Here is a 22,027-nt window from a genome sequence, read left to right on the forward strand (position 1 = left end):
AGGATTCTAGTCAGGTGTCTGATCAACCAATTGTACCAAACAGGTGCTAATGATCATCAATGTCACACGTAGGTTAAAACACAGTCATTAACTGAAACAGAAACAACTTCAAACTGGGTGAGGGACAGCCAAACTCTGCTACCAAGGTGAGGTTGTGGAAGACAGTTTCATGTCATGGCAAGATTGAACACAGCAACAAGACACAAGGTAGTTCTACTGCATCAGCAAGGTCTCTCCCAGACAAAGATTTCAAAGCAGACTGGGGTTTCAAGATGTGCTGTTCAAGCTCTTTTGAAGAAGCACAAAGAAACGGGTAACGTTGAGGATCGTAGACGCAGTGGTCGGCCAAGGAAACTTAGTGCAGCAGATGAAAGACACATCAAGCTTATTACCCTTCAAAATCAGAAGATGTCCAGCAGTGCCATCAGCTCAGAACTGGCAGAAACCAGTGGGACCCAGGTACACCCATCTACTGTCCGGAGAAGTCTGGCCAGAAGTGGTCTTCATGGAAGAGTTGTAGCCAAAAAGCCATACCTCCGACGTGGAAACAAGGCCAAGCGACTCAAGTATGCACGAAAACATAGGAACTGGGGTGCAGAAAAATGGCAGCGGTGCTCTGGACTGATGAGTCAAAATTTGAAATATTTAGCTGTAGCAGAAGGCAGTTTGTTTGTCGAAGGGCTGGCGAGCGGTACAATAATGAGTGTCTGCAGGCAACAGTGAAGCATGGTGGAGGTTCCTTGAACGTTTGGGGCTTCTGCAAATGGAGTTGGAGATTTGGTCAGGATTAATAGTGTTCTCAATGCTGAGAAATACAGGCAGATACTTATCCATCATGCAGTACCATCAGGGAGGCGTATGATTGGCCACAAATTTATTCTGCAGCAGGACAACGACCCCAAACATACAGCCAAAGTTATTAAGAACTATCTTCAGCGTAAAGAAGAACAAGAAGTCCTGGTATGAAGTGATGGTATGGCCCCCACAGAGCCCTGATCTCAACATCATCGAGTTTGTCTGGGATTACATGAAGAGACAGAAGGATGTGAGGAAGGCCGACATCCACAGAAGATCTGGGGTTAGTTCTCCAAGATGTTTGGAACAACCTACCAGCCGAGTTCCTTCAAAAACTGTGTGCAAGTGTACCTAGAAGAATTGATGCTGTTTTGAAGGCAAAGGGTGGTCACACCAAATATTGATTTGATTTAGATTTCTCTTTTGTTCATTCACTGCATTTTGTTGATTGATGAAAATAAATGATTAACACTTCCATTCTGGAAAGCATTCTTTGTTTACAGCATTTTTTCACACCTGCCTAAAACGTTTGCACAGTACTGTATATATGTGTATGTGTGTGTGTATATATATGTATTTGTATGTGTGTGTATATATTATATTATGTTATATTATGTTATATTATATGTATGTTATGAGGGATGGCCGGCCATATATTCCGGCCAACACTTCCAAGCCGCCAGATGGAGCCCTACCGGCAGCATGGAAGTTCCCCGAATTCCAGCAGGGCCTCATGGACCTTGTAGTTTGTACAACCAGCCCTGCTGGATACCATGGAGATCACCTGGAGATTCTGTAGGGAGGCTCAGGGAATACTACGTGTTCTATAACCCGGAAGTGCATCCTGGTCACATGGACAAAAGTAACGATGTGCTTCCGGGATGAAGAAAGAGTGGTTTTTATTTGACCCAGAAGTGCTAAGAAATCACATGGACAGGGGTTCGGGAGCACTTCCGGGTCATGGACTATAAAAGACTAGGAGAAACCCCAGACGAGTGAGCTGAGCTGGGTGGAAGGGTGGCAACGCGTCTGGGAGTGGAGGATTATGATTATTGTATTGATTAGTGATTTATTGTATATGAGTATAGTGGAGTGGAGGGTGCTTGGTGCACATTATTATTATAGAATAAATAACAATTGGACTTTTATCTGGTGTCTGGCATGTGGTCTGAGGGTTCAAGAGGTCGACAGTGCCCCTGTTGTCACAATGTGTGACACATATATATGTATATATATACTGTTTGTGTGTATGTATGTATGTATGTATGTATGTATATATACTGTATTCTACGTTGTGACCACCAGGGGGCACTGCAGCACCCCAGACACAACCTCACAGACTCAAGTCCCGATATAAATAAAAGGTTTGGAAGAACACCTTATACAAAGGTTTCAAAAGTGACATAAACCAAATATGATTCTTTTTTCTCTTTTTTTCTTCTCCCACTCCGCTAGGCAAATTTCACCCTCTTCCACCTGACACTGACTTATTTGGATGAGGCTGAGCAGTCTCTTTAATCTTGAACCTGGAAGTATATCATAGCTTGATGGAAGTACTTCCAGGTCAATCAGAAGTCCCAAAAAGTTGGAATTGTGAATCCCATCCAACTCCCCCTTGCAGACCCCACAGAACCCAACAGGGCTACCTTACGGGACTACAGGTCCCAGCATGCCTTGTGGGCGTGCGTGTGGGAATGCTAATCCAGGGAGGCTGCCACCTAGTGTACTTGGAGAAAACATTTATCAGTGCTTATCTCCCCTGGTCCTTCCATTGTACTGGCCTCCTGGCTGGGTAAGGGTTCTTGTTTAGTCTGAGCTTGGGTGCCAGTCGTTACATGCTACCCATATCTATCTATTATATAGTGTATGTCTGTTATATAGTGTCTTTCATGTCTGTCTCTGTCTGTCTGTCTTATCAGTTATAGTGCCTTTCCTATCCATCCATCCATCCATCCGGAACACTTGGTGGCAGCCCCCCTGGGTTGCATCGGGGCCACAGTTGTGTTACACTGGGGCTCATCTCTGTTGGGCTCCGTGGCCACCGCCAGGGGGAGCTAATAGGCTTTCTGAGTCTGTGTGGGTGAAAGTGCAGCCACACCCAGAAGTGCAGCCTAATTAGGCCAATTACCACCTGGAGAACTTCTGGGTGGGCTATAAAAGAAGCTTGCAGCCACTAATCAAGGCTCCAGAGTCGGGAGGAGGATGAAGCTGCATGAGAGGAGTGGAGGAAGAGTATATACTTGAGTATTTTGGTATTTTGGGTTTGTGTGCTTGTGATAGATAGATTTCAATCTATCTATCTTCACATTGCAGATCACCAGTTTTGTCATGGCAGCTGTTTTCAGGGTGTTGCATATATTAAAGGATCACTCTGTCCAATCTATAGATATAGATTATATAGATGATTAGACTTACAGGAACCCAAGCAAAAAACAAGTGTGTTTTACACATTTTAAATATGGCTACATAACTGACTTGTGGATTATGTGAGACATGGAACATGAGTCCCACCCAATATTTGGTCACCATTGGGTTCTGTTATATCATAAACTTTGTTCTGCATGAAAACATGAGATTAAAATTTTTCCGTTTCCATTGCTACAAAATACTTGGGGTAATTAACATGTTAAATAAATAAATAAATAAAATTTGGGTGGGATATATTCCTTTAAGCATGATTAGTGCCTCTTTGAAGCTTCAGTTTTGAATTTGTATAAAGCTTCTTGTGTTATTCTATGAGCAACCAGGCAAGACTTTATGGAAGAAAAGAAACAATCTGATGAGTTTTTAAAGTAAGCCCAAGTAAATGGTGCCATTCAGGTTTTATCCAGCCATGCCTGAGGTATAATTAGCATGAAAATGTACAAGCACTTAAAATATATGGAAGGCTATTAAAACTTTTCACTGGTCCCAGTTTCACATTATTGTTACTTCAAAACACCTGGCTGATTGCTGGGCTGTATTTCAGAACAGTGGTCCTTCTAGACATGAACGTACTAACTACCATTTTTTTTTTTATTTTTGTGTTTAATGTGTTTTATAGCGGCATAGAGAAATTAGTAACCGTAGTTGTCAGCTGCTAGTCCTCCTTTCATCTTTTGCTTGTCTTGGGGTCTGCTCATCTGAGTATTTTGTTTGTCAATATTTAGAATTCAAGAACCCTGAAATGAAGGATTGGGGAGTAAAAGAAGAATATATAAGGACTGTGTCATTTATAGCCTTTTGATTTCCAATTAGTGTAATTTTTTTCTGTCTTGCCTAACACACTTTCATTTGTCAGAATTTTCACATTTTCTTAACTTATGTCAGTTATTATCCCCCATCTCATCTTTGTAAATAATCAATATGGCCACTTAATTTAATCCATAACTTCTGAGTTCTGTTTGTGCTGTAGGGCATGTTCCTGTTTTTGTCATGTTTATGGGACTGCATATCCTGAGTGTTATCACTCTGATCAGTTTTTATCATGTCACATGGATGCAACTCTTTATATTTAACTTGACTCCCCAAATGGTGATTACTGTGGCATTTTAGCAATCCAGATCTATGGTGTAATAATCGCATCCCTGGATTTTGCCCCAGGGTACTCTGGTACCAGGTAATATTGTGTTTATTAGAGCGTCTCCACATATCCGGGGCTTTCAGCAGGTGTGATCGGGTCTCATCCTCGCCTTTTCTGAGCTTTTCAAACACCACTGTGATATGAGCCTCACAAATGTTTCCAGGTCCATTTTGAAACCCTTGTCTGTGGAACGTGTAATCAGGGATTTTCCATTGATAGGCCCTTTCAGAGACAGTGTTTTTGCTGCCTGCTTGAGAATAGCCTAGGTGACAATCTAGCCATCCTCAGCCTCAGATGGTTTGTAGGACCCCCTCACACTCCAGAACTTCAACAAAAAAATAAAATGTTTCCACATTTGGGCTGTGACCACAGCAACTGGTGCAGCAAGCTCCCTTCTTTAACTGCCGTACACTTTGTCAGGTTTGGCCACACTGTTGTTTGTGCCACATGGAGGTCCTGTTTTCTTCAACTTGCATCACTTGGATGAGTCCAAAGGACACTCTTTATAATTGACTTGACTACTCAAATGGTGATTTCTGTGACAGCTTAGTGCCTCCTGACATATTGCTTCATAATCGTATCATTGTGTTTTGCCCCAAGGTACTATTAGTTAGTAGCATTATCTTCAAACGTAGTGCTCCTTATGGACAGTCTTTGACTAGCACAGACACTTTATCAGAATTCACCACTCCAGATTCAGCTTCTCCCATTCACTACCTTCCATGTATTTTCATCATTTCCCCATAAAGTTATTGAAATCTCCTAGTAGCCCCACCAAGTCAGTGGACAGAACTCTTTTGAGTTGCAGGGTTGTTGTTGTTGAAGGTGCTTGTGTGAAAGCTGCAGTAAGAGTGTTCCTCTCTGAAATCATATTGATCTGATCCTGTGGTCCACCAGTATAAATTTCATCTCTGCAGCACCTAGTCAGGGGCTCATTGTTATTCATGTACCACACTGGGGCATCTGCCTTGAGGTAACTTCACTTTAAGGGCTCGTTTAAACTTCATGCTCAGGACACGTACGCGCCTGCATCATGGCTGCCATGCGTTCTCAGCATTCATTTGATGCGTCCTCTGAGCAGGTCCTCAGAAATTAACGCGACGCGTGCACGAGTTGCAGTACCAGCAAAAAGTCGGGGGGCACAGTGTGCTAAAAGTTGGAATGTGACGTCAGAGTCTCTGTTTACTATCTACATGTGACAGAAAGCTTTGTGGATCCTACGAGATCGGTGTGTGCGCTTCGATGTTTGATGAATGATTCGATGTGGTGAAGCAAAATGCAGATATACAGATGTATTCGTGGTGCTTTTATATTCAAGCGTCGCATATTCCCAATCGTGATGACACGATACATTTTAAAAGTCTCACATACCGTCTTCTGTGCCGTCTTATTTTCTAGGACTTCTATCCGGTCCTGACAGCAGCGGATCGCCAATTATAGATCACCACACTGCGCACATTAAATGTATGATATGCGAACTCTCTGCACATTTAGAATCCTCAGATTTATACTTGATATCACTTTCATGATGAAATGCATTAAAGTGTGTATGTTACATGTTACAGATAAATCAGTAATTTCATTTAACTAATGAATAATGTTAATAATTACACACATGGGGGTTACACAGTGGCGGCGCATTAGCGCTGCTGTCTTGAAGGGAGTCACGTCACTGGTATTCCCTGCTTGGAGTTTGTATGTTTCCTGCTGGGTTTCCTCAGTGTGCTCTGGTTTCCTTCCAAAGATATGCAGATTTGGTTACACTAAAATGAAGCTAGTGTATGTGAGTGCTCACCTTGTGATGAGCGGAGGCCCCGTCTATGGATTGTTTCTGCCTCATGCCCAATGCTAGCTGGAATGGACACATCCCTGGATTGATGGATTTAATCATTAAACATCCTTTTCAGAGATATTGCGGTAAGGTGTCATCGGAATTTAATGGGTGTTCCAGGCAATTGACAACCCAGCGAAGCCGAACCTGTTCTCACCGTAATGATCTCGCACTGCCACCTGGTGGATTCCTCCAGATTTACAAAAAGTACGCGCGCAAATATAAACAGTACAACGCTTGCGTAGCAGGAGCGTTTGCTGCAGCATGCGTCGCGTGAAGTATAAACCCGGCCTTAGTGTGTCCAACTGTAGTTAGTCTGTATGTTTTATCCCTTCTCAGTGGCTCCTTCTTTTTCTGCAAGGAAAACTACAGTTCATACTCCAAGAGGAAGAGTCATCTACCAAGACGTATCAAATCTGTGTCTATTTTTTATATGACATATGCCACATGGCTCTTGATTGTGTCCATATGGTGACTCCATGTATCATGTAGGGCTGACCAGACTATATATGGGTTGCCCAGTGACTAGATGGCAGTCATCAGAAACAGACCCCACTCCCTGGGCAAGTTTCAATTAGAACTATCGAGGAAGTCTAACTTTTAGTCGCTCTTCTTCTGTTTCCACTTCTTGGGCTGATTTATCAGTCTGCTCGTGACAATATAGCTTTAAGGGTCACTGGAGCACATAAGCTCCTCCGCAGTGTTACAGTCATAGAATGAGAAATAAGTTATTGACATTTAAATTCAAATATGCCTTTTAGGTGATGGCACTGGGCTTCATTTGCTATTACTGCTGCCTTATAGCACCTGAGTCCTTGGCGCTACGGGCGCTGTGCAGGCAGCAGCATTTTACAAAAGCTCAGTTTTCTTTCTGTATTTGTTGAGCTTCTATGAAAGCTAATTTTTTTCTTAGGATAAATAAAGTACACTGTATCGATCGATCGGTCTGTCTATCTGTTTGTCAACCTATCTATCTTGGTTTGAATCCCAGTCCAGGCCCTATCTGTCTCCCTGTGTCCGTGTGATTTTTTTTTTTCCTACATCCTAAAGATGTACAGGTTAGATCAGCTGGTGACTCTTGATTGGCCCTGTATGAGTAAATGAGGAGTATATGTAAGTATAACGTGACACAGAGTGCCAGCCAGCCCAATGATGGGTGCTGCTGTGACGAGCTCTTGGCGCTATTGCCCTGGCTTGGATTGAGGGAGTTTGATAACAAGTGGATGGATCTGCTTTATCAGTTTTGCTCTTAGCTGGTGTCTCCCATATACAAATACAGGGGTTGAGCATGTACTAAGACTCTTTAGCACCAAAAATGTGCTTTGTTATTGTGTGTATATTGATCATGTGTACAGTGATTCACAACAGTCTGTCCTCTCCTTTGTGTGTTTCTACAATATTTTTTTTTCTTCACTTTGCAGAATGGAATCACTCCTTTACACGTTGCGTCTAAACGAGGAAATACTAATATGGTGCGCCTCCTTCTGGACCGTGGAGGACAGATTGATGCCAAGACTAGGGTGTGTATTACATGGGAACTGTCCCCCACCTCTTACTGTCGCTAGCTGTTGTCACAAACTTGTAGACCATGTAATGGCTGTTCCTGCTCACATACAGGAGGGGGCAGTCTTCTAAGAAAATAAGGTCTGCTCTGCCCTTTCTTCCTTTGTAAACCAATCCAGCCTGTGGACCCCCCACGAGTGCGTGTAGCAGTGCACTGCACCACATTTACTCCCTGAGCAGTGATCACTCACAGAGGCTCTTTGATTTCTCTTTGCTTTTACAGTAGGGTTTCATTGTATTTTTAAAAAGATATTCTTTTTAAGCGTGATTTTTAAAATATATTTACCAGTATGAAATTGGTACAGCACTTTTCCAGGGAGATGAGCTTGGACTTCGAAGTGTGGTTACTTATGTGAGAGGTTTACGCATTCTTTCCCTCTTTCTTTATTCTCTTTATTTCCTGGATGCTTTGGTTTCCTCTTACCAATATTTTCAACTTATATGTCTGACAAGTATCGCCTGAGGATTCCTGCCTTGCACATGATGCTGCTGAGATATTCACACAACCCTGACTGTCAATTTAGCATTAAAATACCACAGGCCAGTTTTTATATTATGCAATGAAACGGAAGAATTATTTTGGAAAGTTACAGTGGATTCAGAAAGTATGCAGACCCCATCACTTTCTACAGAGAGTAGAATGTAGTGAGAGATTTGATTTTTTTATTTTTGAATAAGTTTGCAAACTTCTCTGAAAACATGCTTTCACTTTGTTATTATGGGTTATTGAGTGAAGATTGACGGACAAAAATGACAAACGTATCTCTCTATTATAATAAAAAAATCTTGAGAAGAGAGATGAGACGTCACTTTCTCAGAGAGACACTTTCACGTCCCATGAGACGAGACTTTGTGCCAAGAGATTTAACCACGCCCGGGACCGGAAATAAAAGACAAAGAGTAGATGACAAAGTAGAACGTCGTAAAGAATTCATAAACGTTGGTGCGGTACACATACAGAGCAGGTCAGAGATAATGGAAGTATGAAAATTCAAAAGGCTCAAAAAAAATGATAGGAAAGATCACATTCGCGCAAACAAACGGAAATTATTAGAGGTTGAATATTTTGTTCGGATTTAAACTTTAAGTCGGAGACTTGTAGATCGTCTAATTCATGTTGCCATCAGGGAAAAGTAGGCCTCTACTAGAAACACTATCTGCGAGAATTAAAAGTTCTGTTGTTTGGTGAAAGTGAAATCCCGTGAGAGAAAATTTCAAGCCCCGCAAGACAAGACTTTATGCAGAGATTTGGGAAAGTCCCGCTTACATCTAAAACATTTACAACCACGCACACGGATCAATCATTTCTCATTTGTATGACTGCTATTGTCAGACACAGTTCATGTAGAGAGAAAGAAACGATATTCACTCATGGGCAGGTATACGTTGTGTTGTCATGATGTAATTCCAAACACAAAATCAAAATTCAATGCGACAGACAAAAAGGTAAAAGCGAATATATGGACATAGGGGATATGACAGAAGTATGGAGATATTGTTTGGCTTTAAACTTTAAGTCGGAGACTTGTAGATCGTCTAATTTGTGTTGCCATCAGGGAAAAGTAGTGTTTTTCCCAATGAAGAAGCCTATCTGCGAGAATTAAAAGTTTTGTCGTTTGGTGAAAGTGAAATCCACATACGATAGCGACAGAGACGCGAAGTTGTAGGCATGTAGTGCGAGCAGGGGGCAAAGCCCCCTAATCTATTTAAAATGAAATATACAACACAATTAAATGTGCAGAATGTCACAAGATCTGAAGACTTACTGAATCAACTGTATTCTCCTTCCCTTATTGAGCTAGACGTGAGACACAAATAAATTCAAGAAACACAAAATCATTATCTCTGTAGAGCAAAATCCAAATCAAAATCAGTAGGCTTCCAGCATTTTAGTGTGTTAATAACAGTGGCAAGTTTCAATCGGAGTGTGTGATTTGTTTTCGAGTCTTGTCCATAGGCAGCATACAGAGTGGTCGTATCGTGTTCATGGATTCCTAAATCACATATATCCAAGGTAAAGTTGAAATTAAAATTTTGACCGCCTCTCATTTTTATTCCTGTGCGTATGGCACATGTAGAGGAAATAAGCAGGTTCAGAAGGTAGATGGACTAAAGGGTAAGCCTTCATTTCTGTGTTTTTTGGTTACAACTTCATGCTTTTAATAGTCTTTAAAGGAACAGTTTTAATAAACCGTAATTTTTAATTGTTTCTTCAGTGGATGATAGAGAGAGCACTCTTGAGTTGTCCTAGTAATGCCAAGGAAGTTAAAGTAAACCAACACAAATAGCTTTGGCCAGTTTTGTTCTTTAACTCTTTCAGGGCGGATGTCGACTTTTGTCAAAAGGAACTGTAAACAATGATAAAACCCGCCGTTATATTTTAGTTGGACTGTCTTTGCTAGAAGGAAAGTTAGCGTCATTGGTTTCACAGAGAGTCTCTGCATTCGCATGAGTAGCGAACAACGGCATCTGGTGAGAGATTGAAGCGAATGTGTAAAGCGGAATATTCCCTGGGTGATGTTTTGCATACTATCACTGAATTGGGCTCTGCCTTGTCAGACTCCGATTTTGATACAAGTGATTGAAAATGAATGTGAGGTACCAGCGTCGGCTGATTGGTCCTCGGGTGATTGTGGTGCTGAACAGGTTCGTGTAGCTGATGCGCCTATGACAATGTTTTCCTGGGAGGACAGCCACTACAGTGACAAGCGGTACAAACCTGATTGCTGTGATCATCACTGTCGTCCTCTCCCTCTGCCACACAAACACAGCCTGGCAGCCTGCAATGCTGCACATTCCTGGTGAACTGGCGGAAACAGCATGCGGCGACAGACATTTTATGTTGATTTCTGTGTGAAGCCATTACTTTGTGTGCTTTTCAGAAAACTGTTTTTTTGGAAAAAATGTTCAGCCCTTAAAGAGTTAATTACAGTGTTGGCTCAGTAAAATAAAAACACAGTAAAATCAGGCCATATCCATGAAGATGCAAAACTAAAGGAATCCATGTGCTGGTCTTTCTGTCTTGCAGGATGGGCTCACACCTCTGCACTGTGCGGCACGAAGTGGACACGACCCAGCTGTAGAGCTGCTTCTAGAAAGGGGAGCACCAATGCTAGCCAGGACCAAGGTCAGTGCCAACCTTGACAATATAGTAGCATGAAAGTACATCCTGTCACACAAATAAACTGCACTGTGATGTGTTATTCAAAAAATCAATTTCTCTGTTCTCAGGATTGTGAATTAGCCTGCTGATATGTTTGTGAAACACATTTAAGTTAACAAAGTTTAAATAAGATAGGAGATTTAATCGAATCTTCATTTGTTTCAGTCACTAAGAACATAGCAACCTGAGTGGTCCTTCACTTTCTGGTTTCTTTACTCAAGTTTAGTGGCCTGTATATATAAAATATGACAGAAGGGCATTCAATGTACCATGCAGAAACAGTTGATGAGGTGATTTGTATTACATCGAGGTTTAGTGCTACAAAGACTCCGACTTATATTGGTTACCCTTTACTGTCCAGCAGAGGTGCCCAAAATAGACACCCAGTACAATGAAGGAATGGTAAGCTGTGAAAATTTAGGAGCAGGGATCAAGAGAGGACTGTGTGTCTGGTGGTCCTATGAAAGCCTCAGCACTCATTCATTTGCATTTATATATTTTGCCAACACCTTCAAAGCCACATACAACATTTGAGATATAATTTCTTTTTTTTCTCAATCGGAGCACAGGCAGCTCAATTGACTTGCTCAGGGTGACACAGTGTCAGTGGCGGGATTTGAACCCACAACCTCAGGGTTTTGAAGTCCACTGCACCACACTGCCTGCCACCCTCAGTACACACTTGAGCATTGTAAATGGCCAGTATCTGTTTGGCATTTTCAGGCTGTTTATCTGACGTTTCACCAGCATTTTCAAAGATGACAAACAAAGTGACTGTGCATGACCGTAAATACACAGTTGACCGCAAACATCCATTTACAAATGGCCATGAGTGACGGCTAACATCAAAGTTAGTGCTTTCATAATAAAAAGTAAATATATGTTATTAAAATAATCACACATAACTGGCACACAATTACCTTTTTGCTGTTTTTCTGATGCAGACAGAGCCTGTCATTTCTCTATGATGGCTGTGGCATTAAGGTCCTTGGCTCGATTTCTTTTAGTTCAGGGTACTAGAGGTGATACAGCTCGGGGGGGCTGCTTGACCAGGTCAGTGAAAACTTCATTTTTTATTTACAGAATTTAGAAGTCTCCTGCTTCACTTGTGGATCATCTCACAGGAAGAAGCAGTGACTTCCTGTAAAAACACTCCAGAAACTCCATCTTTTTACAAGTGTTACCATTCATTACAATAGAACAGGAGTTTTGGCTGAAACTGACCAAAACCTGCTGCTGACAGGCATTTTCTAAACTGCTCACTGCTAACACTCCTAGATGTGAATAGGAGGAGAAGGAGGTTAGGAGTAGGCGCTGATACAGCGCATTGCCGCAGCCACCACATGACAAATCAACTCGGGATCCCAGATTAGGACCCAAGTGCAGCCATGCAATGGGTGACACCTCCGCACCACACTAGTTCAGATGGAATGGAACCAGTGTGAGGTTTTTTATAATAATAATAAATTCTTTGCATTTATATAGCGCTTTTCTCACTACTCAAAGCGCTCAGCAATTGCAGGTTAAGGGCCTTGCTGAAGGGCCCAACAGAGCAGAGTCCCTTTTGGCATTTTACAGGATTCGAACTGGCAACCTTCAGATTGCCAGTGCAGATCCCTAGCCTCAGAGCCACCACTCCGCCCCTATGGTGCCAAGAGTGCCAATTCTGCCACCAACCCCTAGGTTTTTCCCTGCAGGTTGGAGGGTCTACATGCAGGGCTGGATGCAGATTAACGTCATACCCAGGAGGGAGCAATTGTAGGTTAAGGGCCTTGCTCAAGGGCCTAACAGACTAGAGTCACTTTTGGCATTTTACTGGATTCAAACCGGCAACCTTCCAATTGCTAGCGCAGATCCCTAGCCTCGGAGCATCACTAAAAATAATGATGATGAACTTTACAAGTGGATGAGGAGCATTCTGGTCTGGCGTTAAGAAGAGCAGAAAAACGTTTGGAGTGAATGGGCCCTTGGAGTTTCTGAACCTGAAAAGGATTATAAACGGAGGTGAAAATGGCTGCTGCCTGCCAGGATTCTTTTCCTCTAGACTAGACTAGAATAGAATGTTGAATTTATAGGATATTGTGGGACAGAATCTGTTGCTGCATTTTTAACCGATTAGCAGCTTCAAACTGGCCCGAAGTGAGCTTGTGGTTTATGTGCTGCGTCCTCAATCCTGCAAAGTTAAATTCTGACTCCACTCTGTAATGGACAACATGGGTTATGAAATTGAATATGTGTAGCACTTTTGGGCAATGAGAAAAAAAAAAAAAATGAGAAAAAAAAAAAAAAAAACACCCAAAAAAGCGGACTCCTTCAAAACGGGCGATTGTTCAAATTTGTAATATACTAAACTCACACAGTAAAGGAAGGGGAAGAACCCTACTGCAAGCCCAAATATGTAGCTGCTGTTTGCTCTTGGATTCTAACACTCCGATACATCAAAGAGGCTGCTTATCATATTGAGATGTACATGTACAGTCTTAAGTGGCACTCCATTACAGTCTCATTGAGACTTTCATATGTTCTCAAGGTGAGGGTCAGAGGTGACTGCAGTCCAAACAAGTGCACATATTGTTGAAAAGGTGACCTGACACCACCTACTGTCTTCACACATGGTGTTCCAATGGTTGGCTACGCCAAACTCAAAATCAGGAAGACGGTGAAACAACTGAAACTGCTTCCTCACCCAAGGCTTTACTGTACTTTGGGCTCCTCTTTTAGAGGCGGATTTCCTCAAAAGTGGCATAGCGAGGGTTACAGTTCTAGTTAAGTTAGACATGGGATTAACTTCTGGAAGTTTCGATTCAACTTAATGTCTTGGCAGAATCCACCTGCAGTTTCATTGATGAAAGGTTTATGAAATGAAAACAATTGATGAAACAAACAGTGGTGATGTATTACAATGTCTTGATTTTTTCATTATACCCTACAGTGTCTGCTCAAATCTGTACTTCCTGGCATCAGCAAGACACCAAGTGTACCTTTTAGTCTAGGGAGGCAGAAATGAAAGAATACTTCGGGACATGCTTCAGAACTAGAAACGGAATACAGTGTTTGTGTGTGAAGAATTAATTCTTGTCTTTGGTCTTTGCAGAATGGCCTTTCACCCCTTCACATGGCAGCTCAGGGAGACCACGTTGAATGCGTCAAGCACCTGCTCCAGCACAAAGCTCCAGTTGATGATGTCACATTGGACTACCTGACTGCCCTTCATGTTGCTGCTCACTGTGGCCACTACAGAGTTACCAAGCTGCTTCTGGATAAGAGAGCCAATCCCAACGCTCGAGCTCTGGTTTGTCTCTCATTAACATTGCACAAAAGATTCACCCGACCTTTGGTGTTTCTTAAGGTGTAAACGTTATTGGTTTAGGTCTAAAATGTACACATGTGCCAGCCAAACTCTTTACATTTACCATTGAAATAAAGCGAGAGCAAGAATATAAAATACGTAGTGAACAGAACCTCTGGATAGCAAAGTTCTTAACCTGCACTTGATTTTAGTCGTGTGCATAATATATTATTGTAAGTGTGTAGTCAGTAGGGTGCATTTTTGAAGGTTAAACAGACTTGAAATGGAATGGCTTATAAAAACAAAATTGGGATGCAGCTCTCGGAACAGCGAAATTGAAAAGTCAGCCTGAACGTAACAAAGTGCAAAAAATTGAAAGGGTCCGAAAGTGTTTAAAGGCACTGAATATAATCGTAGTGTTGTACTTGTGAACCTTTTATTAAACTCTCAGTGCTATTCGAGGATGGCTTTGATGTATATGAGAGCTATGATTACATTTCTCAAATACCAGAAAAATTAAAGACATTGGTTTTGGGGAGAGACACTTATACTTTTGGAAATCTGAATTAGGGAATCACTTTGTACTCCAAATTAAAGATAATCTGTGATTGGTCAAGCAATTCCTGCACCAGCATAAGTGAATGTAATTAAACAGATTAAAATCCCACAACATTTCCAGCATCCACCATAGCCAAGCAAGATGAGTGAAGAGAACAACCGCCATGTATAGTGATAAGTTTAGTTCTTAATGGGTTACATGTACTCTGAACACATTTTTATATATTTTTCTTGTGAGTGTAAGCTCTGATTCAGTGCGTCTAACCTTTCTCCTGTTTTGGGCCAGAGCTGAAAAGAAATAGGACAGACCTTGGATATCCTTAAGCAACAGCTTTATTGGATCACTCCTGTGACTGTAGAAAGGTGTTTTGTTTCTACATTTTAGAGTGTGTTTATTTGTCATCCAAGTGACTTTTTCTTGTACCCTAGAATGGTTTTACGCCTTTGCACATTGCCTGTAAGAAAAACAGGGTCAAGGTCATGGAGCTACTGGTGAAGTATGGTGCGTCCATCCAAGCCATCACAGAGGTAACATGCATAACTAAATATGATATCTAGTGGTATGATGTGCTTTACTAAATGGAGAAAAGTTGGTGGATACCCAACACCTACCTCAGCTTGTTGGGCATCCCATTTTAAAACTATGGGCAATACTATGAAGTTGCCCAGATGTGCAATTATAACAACCTCCACTCTTCTTTCTACAAGATTTTGGAGGGCATCTTGGAATTTGTGCCTATTTAGCCCAAAGAGCATTTGTGAGGTCAGGTACTGATGTTGGATGAGAAGATATGACTTGAATTCAATGTTCCAATTCATCCCAAAGGTGTTCATGTTGAGGTAATGGCTCTGTGCAGGCCACTAGGGTACATCTGTCATTATGGTCCTCGATCTTTGCACAGCAGCAGAGTCATGCTAGAACAGAAAAGGGCTTTCAAAATCTTTTTCTAAAATGTCTTTGTATGCTGTAGCATGAACAGTACCCTTCACTGGAAGCAAGAGACTTATCCCAAACACTGCTATTATCCCTCCCCTACCAAACTTCAGTAGGCACTGTGCATTTTGGAAGGAAGCACTCTGTTGGCATCCACCGCCCCCTAGTTGGTCCATCAGACTGCCAGATAATGAAGCGTGATTTGTCACTCCAGAGAAAATGTGTCAGCTGCTTCAGAGTCCGGTAGGTTGTGTGTTTTTCACCACTCCAGCAAATGCTTGGCCCTTTTGCTGCTCAGCCATGGAAACCCATTTCACAGAGCACCCAACGTACGATTCTTGTGCTGATGTTGCTTCCAGAGGCATTTCGAGTCTCTATTGTGAGGGATGCCATAAAGCAATAGGTCATTTTTATGAACTTCAAGACTTGGCGGCCCTGCCCTGTGCAGCTTTGCAGTCTGCCACTTCTTGGCTGAGATGTTGTTGCTTCTTGATGCTTTTACTTCACAGCAAAGGCACTCACTTACAGGAGAGATCCAGCAGAGCAGAAATTTCAAGTACTGACATGTGGCAAAGGTGACATCCTATGACAGTGCCACCTTTTAAGTCGCTTAGCTCTTCAGTACGACCCATTCTGCCATGTTAAACTGACACACCTGTTAATGATGAAACGCCTGAACTCAGTCATTTGAAGGGGTGTCCACATACTTTTGTCCATTTAGTGAATATCAGATGAAAGGATTGGCAGAGATGAAATGCATTAAATTAGACTTGATAAATATGAAAGTCGCTCTGTTTGATAGATAATAATGAAAGGGGTCATGAAAGAGAGAGAAGGTTTTATATTACCAATTATATAATTAAGTCATTAACTAACCTGTAAGGAAACTGAGTTTGATGGAATAACATGGTGACCCTTTGTTTTCCAGTCTGGCCTAACACCAATACATGTGGCTGCCTTTATGGGCCACCTGAACATTGTCCTGCTGCTGTTGCAGAATGGGGCATCTCCAGATGTCACCAACATTGTGAGTATTGCATTATTTAAGCAATCGACATTTTGTACCATTTTAATGGCTACACAATACATTTACATGGATATCTCTTCAAGGGGGTCTAAACTTTATTTTCATTTTCTGGAAGACATTTGCCATTTTAGAGCCTTTAAGCTGTAACTCTGGGGCACATGATTACGCACCTGTGCCCACTGACAGTTTAAAAAGGAAAGTCCGAGCAGTACAAGAGAGAACTTAATGGTTGGAAGGTCAATTGGTATACAAACCCTAAGGCAAAATTCAGGAGTGCAAGTAAGCATGGAGAGGAGAGGATGGATTATAGTCCGGCTCATGTAAGGGAGGGTAGTTTGTGGTGCTTTGATGGGTGTGCCATTCTGCATTTTGCCAAGAAGGTTCACTTTTGGTCTCATTTGACTACAGGAACTTATGCTATTTAGTATATTTAGAATGTTTAAGGTTCCTTTTAGCAAAGCTTGGCCTTTGACCCAGACTCCATTATGCAACCAGCAGCACTGCCAATTCAGTATTACTGTCTGACCATGGTTCATTTAGATGTACTGTCTGATTGCTATTTGTTTGGTATAACGTGTTGCAGGTATATATGTGATATTCATTTATTAAAAATTTGATGACATATTTATTGTCCTTTTTTTAAACCATACTTTGTATAATGATTTGTGTCTGTTCTGCCTATTTAACCCAAGTATTCTGTGTTACTTTTGAACCAGTGGGATTAGCAACAAATACCTTTCATTGTACTGTCTCAAAAGCCAGTGAACTAAAACCATTTCAATTTTCTATGACTTTGGGGACTTTTCAATGACTTTAAAGATTCTGTTCTTTTAATTCCATTTTTGCTGCATTAAGATTTTTCCAAACCAAATCTCGGCTGACATGGAATAGAAATCTCTCCATAAGGCTGTCACTTAACATTTTGGTGACTCCAAGTATACTGCTGCTTGTTTAGACAATATTGAATGAAGGTTTCCTTTGTCATTTTGATTATGAAATATCATTTAATTGAGGCTTATAGTTCATTAAATACTGATATTTGCTGACTTGCATCAAATCAAGATAACACCTCAGAGGTGTGTGATGGTCCAGGTTGGCTCCACACTCCCTTGTTGCTTCCTGGAGCCGCCTCAGCCTGAAATTGTTGATAGTCATAGACGGAGATGAGCCAGGCAAATGAGGACACTCGTAGGGCAAGGGGTAAATGCAGAAGAGTTGAGTGCTTTTATTAAAATTCAAACAAAACATCAAATTGCAAATAGTGCAGTGCATCGTCCATAAGACACTGGAAGATTGTGGGTTTGCTTCCCGGTTCCTCCCTGTGTGGATAGCGCTTTGAGTACTGAGAAAAGCGCTATATAAATGTAATGAATTATTATAATAATAATCCATAAAAAAAAGTGTCCATGTGGAGGTTAAAATGCAATAAATCTATAAAAATTGGGGTTTAAATATCAGGAAACTGTTCTTTAAAAGCGCACAAGCCCCGGTGCCTCCTTCTAAAAGCCAATGTCTCCCTGGCTTACCCTCTTTGGATCCAGCAGCATGAGAAGATGTCCTATCAACAGATACAGCCAACCTTCAAAATCCGAGCTTGTGCCCCTGCTGATGTCTGAGGCACACGGCAGGGAGCCGCTCTGAACCTCTCTTTTCCAACTCCTGCTGCCACCCATCTGCATTATGCAGGAGCCCACTTGAGCAACGGGTCACTGAAGTTACCTGAAGAGGCTCAGCCGGAGTGACCCTCTTCAGTCCCTTTGAGCACCTGCCATATTCTCCTCCTCAGGCTCTTTACACGGCTGCCTGCCTCCACTCTACAGCACCCTTACTTTTCATTATTCTGCTGTCTCCGTCATTCCTTCCTTCCTTCTTTCCATCCTCTTAAACCTCCATCTCTTTCTGTCTTGTGTGTGTTTGTACATCCCTCTTTTTTCTCTGCCATGCAGGCTCCTTTATACCACCTAGTCAGGTGCAAATGAGACCCACCGCCCACTTTGAGGTGTGAATGCATCACCTGACTGATTCACCCACATTTGCACATGAGTGCGCAGTCAGCCAAGCGCTGCAGTCAACCCCAGAGTAGTGCCGTCATGTGCCCACCTGCACCCGTTCTGAGCCTGCATGGTTTTGGGACTCAATTATTTATTTACAAACCTGTTCTATGCTATGGACCACTGATCACAAGGTGCACATTGGATATTACTGTTTATTCAGTTTGTCACGCTTAACTACACAGCTTCTGGTCATCATGAGGACTCTTCATAGTTGTATATCATTTCTTCTTATTTGGCTTAAGAAGTGTCACCAGAATTTGTTTTTGTCTGACTTTGTAATAATATGAACATTTTGCACATTTCAGTCTGACAGTTTTTCTTGTACCCACAGCGTGGCGAGACTGCCCTACACATGGCTGCACGTGCTGGTCAAGTGGAAGTTGTTCGCTGCCTCTTAAGAAATGGAGCCCTTGTAGATGCCAGAGCTCGGGTGAGTTACCTTTACTGTCCTTAAGAAAATAAATATTTGATACACAGAAGGGTAAAGGGGTGGCCTCCCAAGTAGTCTTTGTAAATACTTTATTGCCTGAGCAATATCAGTTGCATGGAATTTCTTTTGATTAAGCCCATCCTGCAGATAATACATTCATACAAACACAGGTGGCATGTTCGCCCTACGTCAGTGTTCCGAGTTTCTATGACATCTCAACGTCACACAGGTTACTAGGAGCCTTTCAAATGTCCTCCAGTCAGTGTGTGGCCTGCAGTGAACGGACACCTCATCTAGAAATTATGGAAGAGGCAAGTTCTGAAAATTAATAGAAAGGTGATGATTATATGGTGGTACTGCCTCACACCTCATTTGAACTGGTTTTGATTTCCAGCTAAGCCACTGTCTGTGTGAAATTTACAGTTTCTCAATGTACTTCATGTGTTAGTTTTTATTTTTTATTTTTCCCAGGGACTCTGGCTTTCTCTCTTGTTCCAGAGATGCATATTTTAGGTTAAATGCAGTGAGTGATCATGGATATGCCCTGTGCTATGCTGGAGTTCCATACAAAACATAAGAAAACTGACAGACAGATAAGAGGAGGCCATTCAGTTCATCAGGCTCATTTGTTTAGCTGATAGCTGAGCTGTACCAATATCTCATCCAGGTCCTCCTTAAAGATTGTCCAAGTTTCTGCTTTAACTACATGTTCTAGGAGTTTGTTTTAGATTCACATAACACTTTTTATAAAGAAGAGCTCCCTGGCCACTTCATTTCCAAGGGGCACATTCCTGCCTTTCATCTGATGCTACTGAAATAGTTTACTACGTCCTTTAAGATAGATAGACAGATAGATAGACAGATAGATAGATAGATAGATACTTTATTAATCCCAAGGGGAAATTCATACTCCAGCAGCAGCATACTGATAAAAAACAATATTAAAGAGTGATCACAATGCAGGTATATAGACAGACAATAACTTTGTGTAATGTTAACATTTATCCCCCCGGGTGGAATTGAAGAGTCGCATAGTGTGGTGGAGGAACGATCTCCTCAGTCTGTCAGTGGAGCAGGACGGTGACAGCAGTCTGTCGCTGAAGCTGCTCCTCTGTCTGGAGATGATCCTGTTCAGTGAATGCAGTGGATTCTCCATGATTGACAGGAGTCTGCTCAGCGCCCGTCAAACTGTCCAGCTCTGTGCCTACAATAGAGCCTGCCTTCCTCACCAGTTTGTCCAGGCGTGAGGTTGTCCTTTTTCTTTATGCTCTTCTTAATGCTTTTAAGATGTGTTGTCAAATGTTTGGTTAATAGACGGAGAGATAAAAGCCACTATATTATTGATAGACAGATAGATGAAAGGGTTGATCTATTACGAGTAGATCAATATATATGAAAGGCACTATATTATCAATAGATAGATAGATATATATGAAAAGCAGTATATTATCAACCATTTTGTGCCAAGGGGGAAATATGGCTTTTTACAGAAGTTCTGTAAATACATAAATAAATAAATATTTATATACACAGACTATGGTCTGAACACACAGCAGAGTAACTTAAAAGGAAGAAAATTAAAAAGAAAGAAAAACTTTGCATTCCCTGTCTCAGGGAGGCACTCTACAGGCATATTGCCATTGATATAAAGGAGCCCCTCTGTTGTGTTTCTTGACACACTTCTGTTAAATAATTAGTTGGCTAAAGGTCCTCAGTGTTGGTGTGTCACAGAGAGGATGTGCAGCTTTGTTCATAATGGCACTCAGTGTTGTTTTCATTCTGTCCTTTGCTAAATGTCCACCAGGGACCAGTTTGGAAATAGAATCATGTGTTATAACTGTAAAGTTGAGGGTTATGTAATATGGATTTACCTTTCATTATACAGTGATATACGGATGTAAATAATAGATAATTAAGAAGCATTCTTCTGAGTGTGCTGTCTCATTTTTCTGGTTACACAGGCTTGTAGTGGAAAACTTGGTTTCAGATAAAGGAATGATGGTTGACTGATTGCTTTACAGTCTGTATGACTGGAGGTTGATTCTCCCTTGGATTGCTGTCAGTGTAGAGTTTGCATATTCTTCTCTTATCCATCGTGATTTTTTTCCAGGGACCGTTTTCCTCTTGTATTCCTAAAATAGCCACCTTAGGGTGGATCAAACGCATTGGAAATCATTCTTAAAAACTGTCCAGTATGTGTTCACCTTTTTAAGTCTTAAGTAAGGAAGGCTTTGAATAGATACCTTCATGGATCAGTCACACTAAAACCAAAGAGATTACATTTCCATCGTTTTGATTTTATTTCAGGAGGATCAGACACCTCTCCACATTGCTTCACGACTTGGCAAAACTGAAATTGTTCAGTTGCTGTTGCAGCACATGGCACACCCTGACGCAGCTACCACAAACGGATATACTCCATTACACATCTCTGCCAGAGAGGGACAGGTGGACGTAGCCTCTGTTCTGCTAGAGGCTGGGGCTTCACACTCCTTGGCAACTAAGGCAAGTCTGTTTTTCTTAAAGTGGTTCTCAACTTCACTCCATCTAAATCAGTACATTGCCCCTGACCAATGAGGGTTTGTAATACCTCCAGTATGCATGGTTCTTATCAGACCCATCCCTTGCATCAGGCATTCTTGGTGGCTGACTTTCCTCAGCAGTTCTTTACTCAATAGACATCCCACTAAAGTGTAATTCAAGTAGTAACAAGATAGCACTGTGATGTAGTGGTTAGTGTTGTTATCTTACACCCTCAAAGTCCTGGGTTCAGACTCCAGTTCGATCACTGTGTCAACATTTGTGAGGTGTACATGCTTCT

The 22,027-nt window shown here is 41.6% G+C and overlaps 1 protein-coding gene across 21 annotated transcripts in view; it reads left to right on the forward strand.

The window, feature by feature from the left end:
• Positions 1-22,027, forward strand: part of ank2b (ankyrin 2b, neuronal) — a 512,663-nt gene that overhangs the window by 327,902 nt on the left and 162,734 nt on the right. For all 21 annotated transcript variants that reach the window (XM_051929737.1, XM_051929741.1, XM_051929735.1 and 18 more), the window contains 7 exons: positions 7,610-7,708; positions 10,780-10,878; positions 14,009-14,206; positions 15,191-15,289; positions 16,624-16,722; positions 19,108-19,206; positions 21,514-21,715. In XM_051929737.1, the coding sequence (XP_051785697.1) occupies positions 7,610-7,708; positions 10,780-10,878; positions 14,009-14,206; positions 15,191-15,289; positions 16,624-16,722; positions 19,108-19,206; positions 21,514-21,715 (895 nt within the window). The remainder of the gene's footprint in view (positions 1-7,609; positions 7,709-10,779; positions 10,879-14,008; positions 14,207-15,190; positions 15,290-16,623; positions 16,723-19,107; positions 19,207-21,513; positions 21,716-22,027) is intronic.

The sequence above is a fragment of the Erpetoichthys calabaricus genome, chromosome 7, assembly GCF_900747795.2.
Source record: "Erpetoichthys calabaricus chromosome 7, fErpCal1.3, whole genome shotgun sequence".
Taxonomy (NCBI): domain Eukaryota; kingdom Metazoa; phylum Chordata; class Cladistia; order Polypteriformes; family Polypteridae; genus Erpetoichthys; species Erpetoichthys calabaricus.